Source organism: Patagioenas fasciata, chromosome 23 (genome assembly GCF_037038585.1).
Source record: "Patagioenas fasciata isolate bPatFas1 chromosome 23, bPatFas1.hap1, whole genome shotgun sequence".
NCBI classification, from domain to species: Eukaryota; Metazoa; Chordata; class Aves; order Columbiformes; family Columbidae; genus Patagioenas; species Patagioenas fasciata.
Genome location: NC_092542.1, coordinates 3,084,292 through 3,097,106, shown reverse-complemented (window position 1 = coordinate 3,097,106; position 12,815 = coordinate 3,084,292). Strand labels below are relative to the sequence as shown.

The following is a 12,815-nucleotide window of genomic DNA, read 5'->3' as shown; positions in this document are numbered from 1 at the left end:
AAGTCAAGCAAAAGATAACAACATTTGTTTTGAAGAGCGTTAAGACACACAAAGTTTTGCTGCTTTTAGCACCGTTCCCGGTGTTTGGGGAGGGTTTGCTGGTGCTGTCACTGCCTGCAGGATCTCTTTAGTGATGTGCAATGGCCTCTACACTAGAACAGAACTCTCTCTACACTAGACTGCGAGCTTCACACACAGACAATTCAACATTGTCCTCTTTGTACAACTAGAATACGAAAACCTCAGTCACCAGGAAAAAAACAGAATGACTACCAATCCTTGAAAGGAATTAAAAGACACTTTTGTTAAAAACTATTTATTTTTCATAAATAAAATTCTCTATTCATTACACAACATGAATCACAAAACGTTACTCATGGGAAAATAAGATTTTACAAGTTGATGTACAAAAGTTGAAGTGAAAAATTATGTACTTCCAGTGTTAGTTTTCTGTAAAACATATAAATCATCATGCCATTGAATGCTAGGAATGCACTTAAAAATTGGTATCACTAATCACTTACGGGAGAAACAGACTATAAGACATTACTCCATGAGTTGCTTTTGCAAAGAAAAGTTAATACCAGCTCTAAGGAGGTGCACACCTATTAATAGCTTTCACAAAATAAAAATAGCACTGCTGCCTTGGCCTATAGCCCAGTGGATTTCTCCCATTCTTCCTCATCAGATTTGCTGCTTGTTTAACCCTTCTTCCCCTCTGCAGTCACAAATCTTATATATTTTAAAATAGTTGGTTTTCATTTGACAAATAAACTTCTAAAAACCCCCCAAACAACCCAAAGAGGAAAACAGGTGTCAACTTTTACATCTAGGATGAATTTGGGGGTGACTCATTAGAGACTTTGCAAACGGGCCTTATTTTCAGCTGGAAAGAAGAGCCGCTCTCTGGGGAAAACACACCTGCTTATTTAAAAGTGCAAATAGACATCTCTCAAATCAATGTTTAGTTCAAAACGTGCCAGCCAAATATTAACAAGAAACTGTGCAGAAATAAGAAAACACCAATGCCACAGTAGTCATAATAAATTCTGTCATTCATAATTATATATTTATTCGCACATAGGTAAATTTTCATTAACATTTGTTCCCTCACACCAAATACAAAAGAACTGGAATTAAGTTAACATGGCGCTATATATATATGTTTAAACATACCAGGCCTAAAGCATCTTCCTCTGCATGGCTGTTTCAGCCACTGTGGTGTATTTTGGAGCCAGTGCTTGCGCGCACCCATCTACAAAGCGAGTTATTCGCGGTAACTTCTTGGTGTACGCTCTTATTCCAGACTCCACTGGCAGCAAATCCACTCCACAGACAAATCCCGCACCAAGGGACCCGCAGCGCCCACCTGCCTCCCGCTTTCCTCCACTTCCCCCTTATCAATCTGCACTCTTTGGTGTTTGTGCTGGAGTTAAACCACGGAACAGGGAGGAGCAACTTATTCACAAACGCCCACGGAAGATGGAAAACCAGCCATCCTGCTTGTCAAACCGGACCAGTGAAGGCACCCGTGGCTCTTCAGTGCCTGAGCTTTTGCGAACGCCGCACCGCCGCAACTCGTCTCCCACGCAAAAGCAAAGCGATGTGCATCAGCGCAGCTCGCTTTAGTCACATACGGCATGTAAAATGCAGCTTTTCTGGACCATCTGCAAGGTGTCTGCCAGAAATCACAGCCCGTCGCTGGGAATTCAGCCTTTCCGTGCTGCGCGCAGCTTGTGCCAGGTGGTGTTCTCCCTGCCCTGTCTGCCCAGGGGCTGCTGGTGGAGAACGGGCTCTCCAGAGCTTGCTCAGTGCACGTTTACCTGAGCAATTAGCAGAAGACAAGGCTGATTTCTGCATGAAGAGAAGCATTACACTGAAAGGCAACAACTTGGACACCTGGGAGCATAGGCTGTATAGACCTGCCTGCCTTGCTTCATGTGCTCTCAGAATGTAGCACCTATTTGCACCCGGATTTGCATCTCCATCACTAGATTCTGCAGATCCTTGAGCAGGGGAGGATTTAAGATCACCGAGGATTTGGGGATATCATGAAACCAGAGAGACACCCCTTGTGCATTCTAGGAAGGTGAAAATAAGGAAGGGGAAAGTGGGGTCTCTAGGTAGGATTTGATGTCTCCAACCCTTCCTGTGAGCAACAGAAGTTTCTAAAACCCCGTAACACTGTCCTGTCAGAGGTGCAATTTCCTAGTTCCGTGTGCCCAAGAGATATGTACAGAGAAAATTCCCTCCCCCTATGTCAGCGTCCTTGAGATCGAACCCCACCACCACCATCCGCAAACACCGTAACCACCTCAGCGTGCTCTGTAATGACGGATATGTCAATAGTTCATAAAGCTGCCTCCCACAGAAATTTTATAAGCCACTGAATGACACTGCAAGCTTCAATTCTGAGGACGGAGAAAAGTTCATTTCAGAGAACGAGACAAAGTTAAAAGAAGCATTTCTTTGCTGGCTAAACCCAAACAACTCATCTAACACCAAGCTCTTCACTCAATAATTATTGCACTGCAGGCGAAAAACAGCTCTGTGAACTGCCATATCCCTCACCCCGTCCCCATTATTCTAACAGCCTAAAAAGCAAAGTGTCTGCCCTCTCCATCCCCCACGGTACCAGCTATGCACTTAATGAAAGCAGCAAATTACTGCCTGTAAACTCAGCCTCTGCTGCTGGGCAATCTGCAAAGACTCGGGACTGCAGTGAGCTCCCAAATCAGTGGCAGCATTCAGGGGCCACAAGAGCAGAGGGGTGTCCCTGCTCCCAGGAGAGCGTGGCCACAGCCCATGTCTGGGCTGTACAGACAAGGCTACAGATGTGCGCAGAACCATCATTTTACTGAGACAACAACTCCGTCCCTGCCAGACCGGGCAGGTCAGTGATGAACACGTTATTATTGTCTTCTAGCCTGAGAATTTACAAAAATTAAAAAAAATTGGCAGGTACTTCACAAGTTTCCCATAGTGCCTGCGAGGTAGTTCAATGCTAATAACCACAAAGGCCAGACAGGGGAAAACTGAGGCACTTCAAGGTGAGGTAATTTGTCCAAAGTCACAGTCAGAACCCCCAGCAGAGCCAGAAATGCTGCACTGGGCTCTTGGTTCCTCCACAGCTCTGCACGCTGAGCCGAGCTCCTTTCCAGGCTCAAATGTCACAGGCACTGCAGGCCACGGATCTCCCAGAAGGTTGGAGGAGTCGGTCAGAGATGAAGCTGCTGCTGGCAACAGAGAAACATGGACGTCGTGTAGGAAAATCCAGGCTGTAAGGGGAGGAGGGACACTGTGGCATCACCCAAGCAGAGCTTCGTAGTCCACGTACCACACCAGCTGGCCGGAGCTGGGGCTGACACCCGAGACGGGCCACTTCCTTGGCTCGTGGCCCACTCTGCTGAGCAGCGTGGTGATGTCGTGCTTACCCTTCCCCAAAACCAGGACAAACACCTGCCTGGCCTTGTTGATGAGCGGTAGGCTGAGGCTCATCCTTTGGTGCGGTTTGACAGGGCTTTCAGTCAGCACCACAGCCTGAGCCCCTTCCAAGCCGTTGTCGGAGCGGGGGAAGAGCGAGGCAGTGTGCCCATCGCTGCCCACCCCCAGCAGCACCAGGTCAAAGCTGGCGTTGGCCACCAGAGCCACGATCTCCTTGGCGTACAGCTCCGTGCCTCTGTCCTCCTCCACGCAGAGCCGCTGGTTCAGGTGCACAGGCATGGGGTGGACGTTGAAGTAGGGCACCCTGACGTTCTGGAGGAGGTGGTTGTGCAAGCTGAAGAAGTTGGATTCGGTGTCGGTGAGAGGGACACAGCGTTCGTCTACCAGCCAGATGTGGGTGTGCTTCCATGGGAAGGCGTAATGGTGTCTCGCCAGCCGCTGGAATAGGACTACGGGGCTTGAGCCACCCGAGAGGGCCAGGTGGAACTGCCCAGAGTGCGCCACGGTCCTCCTTGCTGTCTTCTCGATGTCAGAAGCCAGCTGGGAAATCAGGTCCTCAGACCACGCTGACACCAAGGGACTTTGCCGAAATTTGGACTGGATCGTCCTGTAATCGCTTGGCATCAGCCTGTTGGGGTTCAGCAGCTCCACTGGCTCTGCCACCGTGAATGCCACCTCCCCACTCACCATTTCAAAGTCTAAGAGGTGCTGGTTCTCCACGCCCCCCGGGTAGAGGCGCAGGGGCTGGTAGGAAATGCTGTCCAGGAGTGGTGTCCAGAACGCCCAGGAGGCCAGCAGGTTCTCGGTGGTAATGAAGAAGTCCTTCCTGCCATGGTAGATGTTGGAGATGAGGACAGAATACGCGTCTCTCTCTTTCACAGGCCTGTACATGTAGTAATCAGACAACGGTTGTCCAAAAATGTGCAAGTCTGCCTGACCCACTGCTTCTCTCCAGCTGCCTTCTGGCATGACGGGCCTGAAAAGGTTCCTGCTCACAAGCACCGCGGGGGTGTTGAGTGCGCCGTGCCCGATGTAGAAGACGATCTGCTTGGTTTTACACTGGCTGTGCCCCGCGTCCCTCAGAGTCTCACTCTGGGTGCAGTAGGCCCGGTTCTTGAAGAGAACACGGACATAACCTACCCGTTCATCCAGAGCTTTCCCAGAAGTGAGGAGGAAAGGGACCCCTTCCCAGCGCAGGTTGTCACTGTGAACCAGCACACCTGAAAGGACAGTGATCTCAGCTACCAAATTAAACCAGAACAGCAAGCAGATCTGAGGGGTCTCTATCACCTACCCACCATTCTCCTTCCCTATCTCCCAGAAATCTCAGCATCCACCATGTCTCCTGCTCCACATTGAGCCCTTTAGACAACATCACTGCTCTCCAGCTACCCTACTGTGCTTCTGCCCAGGTAACCGACCTGATTCGCCTCCTTTCATCTTGCAGGAAACCAGTTTCTGAGCATTAATACCTTTCAAACAAAACCTTTAATGCTCAGAAGATGCAGCCCAGCCAGAGATGGCATTATGGTCTAATCACGGAGAACTGGCGATGCTTTACCCCTCAGATGCAGAGAGCAACCTGACTTTATGAAAAGGCAAAGGAGTCTGCAGGCCACTTCTAAAAATAATGCAGAGATCTTATCAAGAATAATGGGACTTAGCTCTTACGCAATGCTTCCTGTTCCCTGGATCATTAGTTAACTAACATGACAACAGTATTATCTTGTTACACCTCCCAGTTACCATGCTGGTGGATGCCTGGACACATCCCTGTGTTGGCAGCAAGGTCCGGACTCATGGAGCTGGTATCAGCAGCAAGGTCCGGACTCATGGAGCTGGTATCGGCAGCAAGGTCCGGACTCATGGAGCTGGTATCGGCAGCAAGGTCCGGACTCATGGAGCTGGTATCGGCAGCAAGGTCCGGACTCATGGAGCTGGTATCGGCATCCAAGGACTCGCATCTCCTGCTCTCCTCGGCTCCAGACTACTCCCCTCTCCAGGCCCCAGACCAAAGTCTCACCTGCAAAGGTTGGTGTTGTGCTGATGTAGTCTTGTGCCTTCTGCAGTTCGTCCTGCACTTGGCTGGCGTACGCCTGGTACTGACCCAACACGGCGCTGCTTTTCTCCAGGCCCCGCAAGGACTGGAAGGCCTGCAGCTTGCACTGCAAAACCTCCTCGGCCCTGCTCACGTTGGCTGGGAGCTCCATGGTCAGGAACATCAGGGCCTCCGTGAGATGGTTCTGCAGCACGTCCCGGATGACTCCGTACTGCTCGTAGAAGCTGGTGCGGCCTGAGGACAAAGGGGAGGGAAGATGCTGGTAAACTGATGTGGTTTTCTGGCAGCTTTGCCCTCTGTGTGTATAACACCTGTGCCAGGGACAACAAAGACCACAAACCCTAACTGGTTGCACCAAGCTCCTCTTCTCCTGGCCCAGCAATTAACTTGAAGGTCTTTTCAATCCAAACCATTCTACAACACTGTGATTCTAAGCCTGTCCTCTCCTCCAGAGGGGCTTCCAAAATGGTTCTGCTATTAAAATAAAGATAGAAGGGTCCCACAAGACTGCTTGTCCTCCATAGAGCCAGATGTAATTCTCCCTTTGGGTGCTTACAGCGCCTAAAACCAGCAGGAGCAATGCTCTTCCCTGATACTTCTCGAGTGCAGAAGGCAGCTTTGCTTTCTTGGACTGCCTGTGCTTTCAGAAGCTGCGGTCAGTGACTGGCAGCAGTATCCAGCTCAAACCTTGAGACACAAAATGTCATGCAGAAAGCGCTGCTTCTCTTTCCCTGCCTGCCTTCTCATGGAGGTGGGAGCAGGGGGAGAAGGACAATGCACCGATAAAGAAAGATGTCTTTCTGTAGCGCAGCAGCAGCACGCTGCACACTGCAGACTACATCACGGCCATAGGCCTCCTCTATTGATTGATACATTTATCCCCCTTGCTCTAATCCAAAAGTACATTCATTAATGTAATCAATGCTGCAGACTTGCTGGGAGCCAGGCTGCCAGCTGAAGCCACACAGGGGAAAAAAGACGTCAAATGAAAAATGACAAAGTTGCTCAGAGTGGGGAGGGCACGGGGTGTAGCTGGGGCTACGCACAGACGCTGTTCTCCCTAAATCTCCCTGCAGTGCATCCCTCTCCCACAAACAGGCCCAGGGAAGGTCTGGGCTGCCAAACCAAAGATTAGTCCGAGTTTGATAAAGTTGCATTAATTGAGTTTGTGGTGGCTGAGGAAGGAAGGGAGCGAGTGAGGGAGGAGGAAGACGGAAGGTAAAGCCAGTGGAGAAGCAATCCTGATGTTGCAGAACTGAGGGCGCCTGACATCCCCAGAAGTGCTGCGGGTGGCAGTCCAGCCCAGAGCGCTTTATGCTGAGCACTGCAGAGCAGATGCTGCAGCATTGCAGGGAGGGATTGCAGCCGTGTCCTTCAGCAGGAGAACAGAACCATGCTGGCAACTCCGGGCTCAGGTTTCCTTTCTGCAATGCTCTTTCTTGCTACAGAGAGGAAGGGAAAGAAAGAAGCAAGCAGACTGCCCCGGGTACCTGGACAGACACCAACCAGCTGATATGAGTAACACCGAGGGAAAAGACACAAGAGCATCTTCCAAAAACCAGTGCAAATGTAAACTCAGTGTGAGCTTGGTAGCTAACAGGACAGGAATACAAAAGGGTTGTTGTTACAACAACCAGACTGCGGCAGCACTGAACTGAAGTGTCCTTAGACTGCACCCACTCCAAATGCAGTGCCTTTTACCAAGATTTGGGATAGAAAGCTAGGTGCAATGCCCCCAGAGCTCTGCAATGGAAACAAGGTCATCACTGGGGGTTCTGCCCCTGCTCCCAGCCGGACTGCAGTGGGAATCTTCTCTTGGAAGCAGCAACACTACGTGAAGTGAGTCAGTCCCAAGCATAGGAAGTGTGAGACAGTCCCTCTCTGTTTCCATGGAGCAACATTTCATCCATCTGCTCTTTTTTGTTTCTGCACCAGTACTACCTTAATGGCCAGTTTCACATAATTAATGAACCTGCCAGTTCTTCTTCTCACTCACTCACTCACCCTGACTCTGCACACTTGCCTCACCAACCTCTAGCATCCACAGTCTCTTTCAGGACAATCTCCACTCTTTCCACATGCTGTCGGTTCCAAATTGGATCCAGAAACTGTCGGTTCTGATCTCGAAAAGGCAGGATATGGGCTACGGCCTGTGAAGGGAAAAAAACCAAAGACCCAATAAAAATTCACCACATTTCCATGCTATCTCTGCATCACTGCCCCATCCAACACACATGCGGTCCGGTCTGGAGTGCCAGCAGACATGCCACACAGCAGAGGGGGTCAGAGAAGAGAAAAGCAGCAAGAGAGCCTGCAGGGATGCACAACGGGGTCTGCAATGTCTGGACAGAGCAGACACTGAAGGTCTTTGTGAGGCATCTTGAGGTCTCATGTGTAAAAGGCTGAATTACAAACTGCGAGGCCCTCGGTTTATATCTGACAAAGGACAAAGAGCTGAGCCATATCATCCTGGGAATAACATACATTTCCACAATGCTGAAAAAAAAAAAGGAAATAAAAAGAGAAGATATGCCCCCTTCTAGCAGAGATGCTCTCCTTGCAGCTGGACATGCAACCTGAGTAAGATCTGGCCACAGTGCCATGGCTGGAACAGGCTCCTTTCAAAATGTGGCATCGCATTCCTCTAACCCAAGGATGGCATGTCCTTGAACATGTTCCCTCCAGGACAATGCAGCTCCTCATCCCCAGCTGTCCCTGCAGCAGCCAGTCCCCCATGCCCCGAGTGGAGCACAGGGCAGGAAGAGTCCTCCTCCTAAGCATCCCGCAAAATTAACATCCCGTCAGCTCCATATCATATCAAATTAAAAACTGCCTCTAGAAGCCACAGTTAAGCAGAGAGGCCTGTGTGTAATGAGATGGCAGACCTGCGAGAGGGAAAGGGCGTTGCTTATTCAGTGAAATCAAAGCCCTGACCTTGGTGAGAAGCCCAGATGAATTCTGCATCTCTCCTTCATGCACACACACAGTTCACCCCGGCTTCCCTCTGGAGAGGGCACCCTCACCACTCTGCGGGGAGAAAGCCCTGCGCTGGTCTGCAGATTTCACCTGCTCTGCAAGGGGATGCACAGCAGAGGACAAGAATAACAGAGAGAGGACTCTACAAGCAAAGGGAGGCTTGGGACCACACTCAGTGGCTCTGCGTGAATTGGAAAGGGGAACAACACTCTCACTAAACACAGAGCTGACATCCAACACTCTCCCAGCAGCCAAATCCCTCAACCTGGCAGGGGCTGTGCTTTGCAAGCCGCTCACCTGTTTGCCAAGGTAGTGGTCCACCCGGTACATCTCCTCTTCCCTGAAGAAGCTTGTCAGCTCGGCCGCCAGCTGCTGGGCGGACTCCAGGTCATGGCCAAAGGGTTTCTCCAGCACCACGCGCAGCCAGGCTCCCGGCGGCGGTCTGCAGCTGCTGTTGATGTGGCGGGCGATCTCTGTGTAGGCAAACGGTGGTACTGAGAAGTAGAAGATCCTTCCAGCCTCCTTCAGCCCCTCCTGGCGAAGCAGCGTCTCGATCTCTCTGTTCAGCGCCGTGTAGTTTTCGGCAGTCTTCAGCTGGTGGTATTGGCTCAGCTTCAGGAATTGGTCCTTGAGCACGGCACATCTGTTGGGAGCTTCATCTGGGGGACAGGCCAGGTTCTTCAGCACATCAAACATCAGCCTCTGCCCCGGCTCCAGAGCTGTCAGTGCAGCCCCGTGGAACGTGAAGCTGTGGCCACTGCTCACTTGGTCCATGTAGAGCTGGAACAGGCCCTGCCACAAGTACTTCTTGGCCAAATCGCCTGTGGCTCCCAGCAAGACCACTGAGATGTGGCCCTGGGATCCCTCGGCCAGTGACGGCAAGGTTCCCATGAACAACACTGCACACAGGACTCTTCTCAGCATCTTGGAAGAGAGGAGGTAGACCCAGGAACACTAGAGGACGGGATTAAAAAAGAAAATCTGTCGATCCATATTATAACACTGTAAAACGCAACGCAAGGTACCCGCTTTCCCATGGCTGAAGAGCCAGCGACTTCTGCCTGGATGCTCCACCCAACAGTCCCTCCTCCCCTCCATGATTTGAAAAAGCCTTGAAAAGCCTGCAGCTCCTTATGCAGACGGAGAAGTGGAAGACAGCGTGTGCCTGGGGTCGGCTGGTGGCACGAGCATTGTTCCCACAGCTGAGTTACTGAGGGGCTGCCAGTGCCTTTAGGTTGTGAAACTGGAATCTGTTTTAACACAAATTTCAGAGTTGACTACAAATGAACATGTGCCTGCAAACTAAGTATGGTTTTCAACAACCTTCTGTTCGGGACTTTGCTCTACTGGTATTATGCTGTCTTGGCACTGCTTCATGTCAATATTGTCACAGCAGCTCAGAGACAAGCACAGCGACTGGCAGCTCCAGTACACAGGCTCTTCTTTAATACACAGCATTTTAATGATGCATGTGCAGCCCCTCTCTCATGAACAGAGCTCAATCAGGTTCTAATGAGTTACTGGGAGACAAAAGGTCTGATAAAATGACACAGGGGAGGAAGAAGTTTAGTCCTTACAAGTGAGTCTAGACATGAGCCAGCCTAAATGCTGTCTCATGATGATTGTGTATGAGCCAGGAGACAATGTGGGGTTTGTGTTCTGCCCACTGTGACCTTCCACGGCTGCAGAGAGCATGTCAGCCCTGGCCTTACCCCCTCCGCACCCACCCAAACCACTGCAGCCAGAACAGCTGGTCTCACCACCCAAAAAGCCCCTTTACTCATTCTTATTAATTCTTGTTTCTCTAATCCAAAATAAAGTTGTTTGTAAGTGAAATGGCACATTTAGCTCCTCTACCTAGAAACTCAGGATTGTTTTTCCCAGCCTGGAGCAAAAACGCCCGGCCCTTGGTCCCCCTGAATGGCAGAGGGGTGAAACACAGATGTTGTCCTCACTCCCAGAAAAGTCACTGTTCATCACTAAATCAACACAGGATCTAAATCAGCTAAAGGATGAGCATAACCAAATCAACACAAGGAACTTCTGAATATGTCTCCCTGTCTTCAGCTTGAACTAGTCTTTATAAATCTCATGTTTCTCTCCCCAGCAGACTCACCTGGAGCTTTACAGAGACTGCAGTGGCAAAGGCAGCTGGAAATTTATCTCCTCCACAGCCCTTCCAGCGCACAGATCTCTCTTCTCCAGTGACCGAGTGTACGGCAGGTTCTCTGATCAATGGTCAGGTGAGCAAGCAAGATAAGGCAGTTGTTCCCTTTCTGGTAAACGAGAGGAAAGACCCAATTACAGCAGAGAAAACACAACGCGCCTGTGCCAGCGACATCCCAGCACATCCCAGGGCTCAGCCCATACACGTTGGCTGTGCTAAACCTTTCGGCTGCGGTTTCTCGGTGCAATAAGGTAATATTTAAATTTGCTTGAGCAACCTTTGTTCCAGGAACTTAGCGAAGTTTGACATAGCGCCTGTTGCACCCTGGCAGGCTGCAGCTCCTGCGATGCTGCAGAGACTGCGGCCGAAGAGCAGGTACCTGCTCCGGAATGGGAAGGGTCTGGGTGGGTCATTCTCTTCCACGTACCCAAGGAAATGAGTGAATTAGCCACGTAGTTTCCTGGCAGATTCAGCCACACAGTCACATGTGTTTCCAAACCAACTGAAAACCAGTTTCACAACAGTCCCAATTGCAAAATATTGTACTACGCTGCCCAGAATAAGGACAGTAAACCCAGGGATGTTTGTTTACTGCTTTCATATCAAATAATTGCCACTGTTCACATTAAGAAATAATACTCTAAAAATCCCTCAGCTAGACAGAACAAAGTTGCTCAGTCAGGCTTCAGGAAAAGACTCCTGGGCCCAATCCATATAAAACACTCTAAAAGCGTAACCCAGCAGAAAGCGTGGGACTGTGCATTGTCCTGCGCAGTCACTGGAGTTCCCGTATGACAGGAGCTCAGTTCAGGTCTTGTAAGTTCCCCTGCTCTATGGAAAAAAATGAAAAAGATCCTTTTTGTTACTGTTGCATCCTCACTGAAAAACAATTAACAGATGCACGGCCAAATGCAGCGTGGCCTGGGGCTCAAACAAGGCTATGTACATGTAACACATGAAGGAGAGAGTTACTGAGATTATTTGAGAAACACGAAAAATATATCGGTCTTCTGTGTATGCAAATATTAGGGCAGGAATGATCTCACCATTAGCTCGTGGAAATGCCAGAGGCTTAATGTGGAGACTCACGTTAAAAGCAAGCTGAGAGATGTATGAATTAGTGCTTGGCCTTTCTTGCTAACCATCCAGCGCAGCACTGACATCCAGGCTCACTCCGAAAAGTGAGCAAGCCCTGGCCCCAGCACAGCGACGGCAGCTCAGGCTCCAAAGCCCTGAAAACGCAGGACAGTGAGAAAAATGGCCACAGTGTGTAGGCACCGTGTCAGCCCCACTGACCTCCCAGCCGGGCGCTGAACCTCCGCAGCGTGTGCACCCGCTGGTGCAGCGAGGACAGACCCACACCCCCCGGCCACCTCCCCTAGACCCCTCCGCCCCATCTCCCCCCGGGCACCGGTGACACAAAAAGGACTCGCTGACCGTCCCTCCCCACGGACAGGGGTAAGTGACACGCGTGAATGGGCGACGGGCCGCGCCCAGAACACGGCGGGGGTGTCGAGGAAGCGACGGGCGCACAACGGAGGGAACAAGGACGGGACCGGAGCGGCGCCGCAGCGGCCGCGCACCCCGCTCCGCCTCCGCTTCTCCGTGCATCGCGGAAACCGCCCGCCCGGGCTGCTCCACGCTGCCCTGCCGGGGGACGGGAGGACCGGGGACCTTCCCTTCCCTCCGTCCCGCCGTGCACGGTTCGGCCGCCCCGTCCGTGCAGCGCGGAGGCCGCTGCACGGGGGTTCATGGCACGGCAATGCACCGCCCGGAGGAAGGCCGCCTTTCCCGGGCTGCCACACGCAGCCGCAGCGGGGGAAGCCGCGCAAAGAGCCGCCCCCGTGTCCCGTCCCGACCCGTCCCCGCCGCCGCCCCCCACTCACCTCCCTCCCACCCCGGGCCCGCGAGTGGGGCGGCGGCGGCAGCGGCGGCTGCGGGCGGGCCCGGCACAGCGCCCCGCCCGCCGGGACGCTCCTCCCACCGCCGAGAGAATCTACGGTTGGCGTCCGCTCTCGACGGGCAGCGACAGTCGGGAGGGAAGAAAATTGCAGGGCAAAGAGGACCTGGGGGCACAGGGGACTCACTCTGGGGACACAGGCTCTCACTCGTGTGGGAGACCCTTGCCCAGGCCTAGCTGGGCACTGTCGCTGTGACTGTGCCCTGGGC

General features: G+C 51.8%; 1 protein-coding gene across 1 annotated transcript; it reads right to left on the bottom strand.

Annotated features, from left to right (window-relative positions):
• Positions 1-300: 300 nt before the first annotated feature.
• H6PD (hexose-6-phosphate dehydrogenase/glucose 1-dehydrogenase) lies at positions 301-12,590 on the bottom strand. Its single transcript, XM_065855251.2, has 7 exons — positions 12,533-12,590; positions 11,736-11,878; positions 10,596-10,755; positions 8,777-9,433; positions 7,536-7,653; positions 5,468-5,737; positions 301-4,664 (listed from the first exon to the last, which is right to left on the bottom strand). The coding sequence occupies exons 4-7, from the start codon at positions 9,401-9,403 to the stop codon at positions 3,307-3,309; spliced, it is 2,373 nt and encodes a 790-aa protein (XP_065711323.2). The 5' UTR covers positions 9,404-9,433; positions 10,596-10,755; positions 11,736-11,878; positions 12,533-12,590; the 3' UTR covers positions 301-3,306.
• Positions 12,591-12,815: the final 225 nt, after the last annotated feature.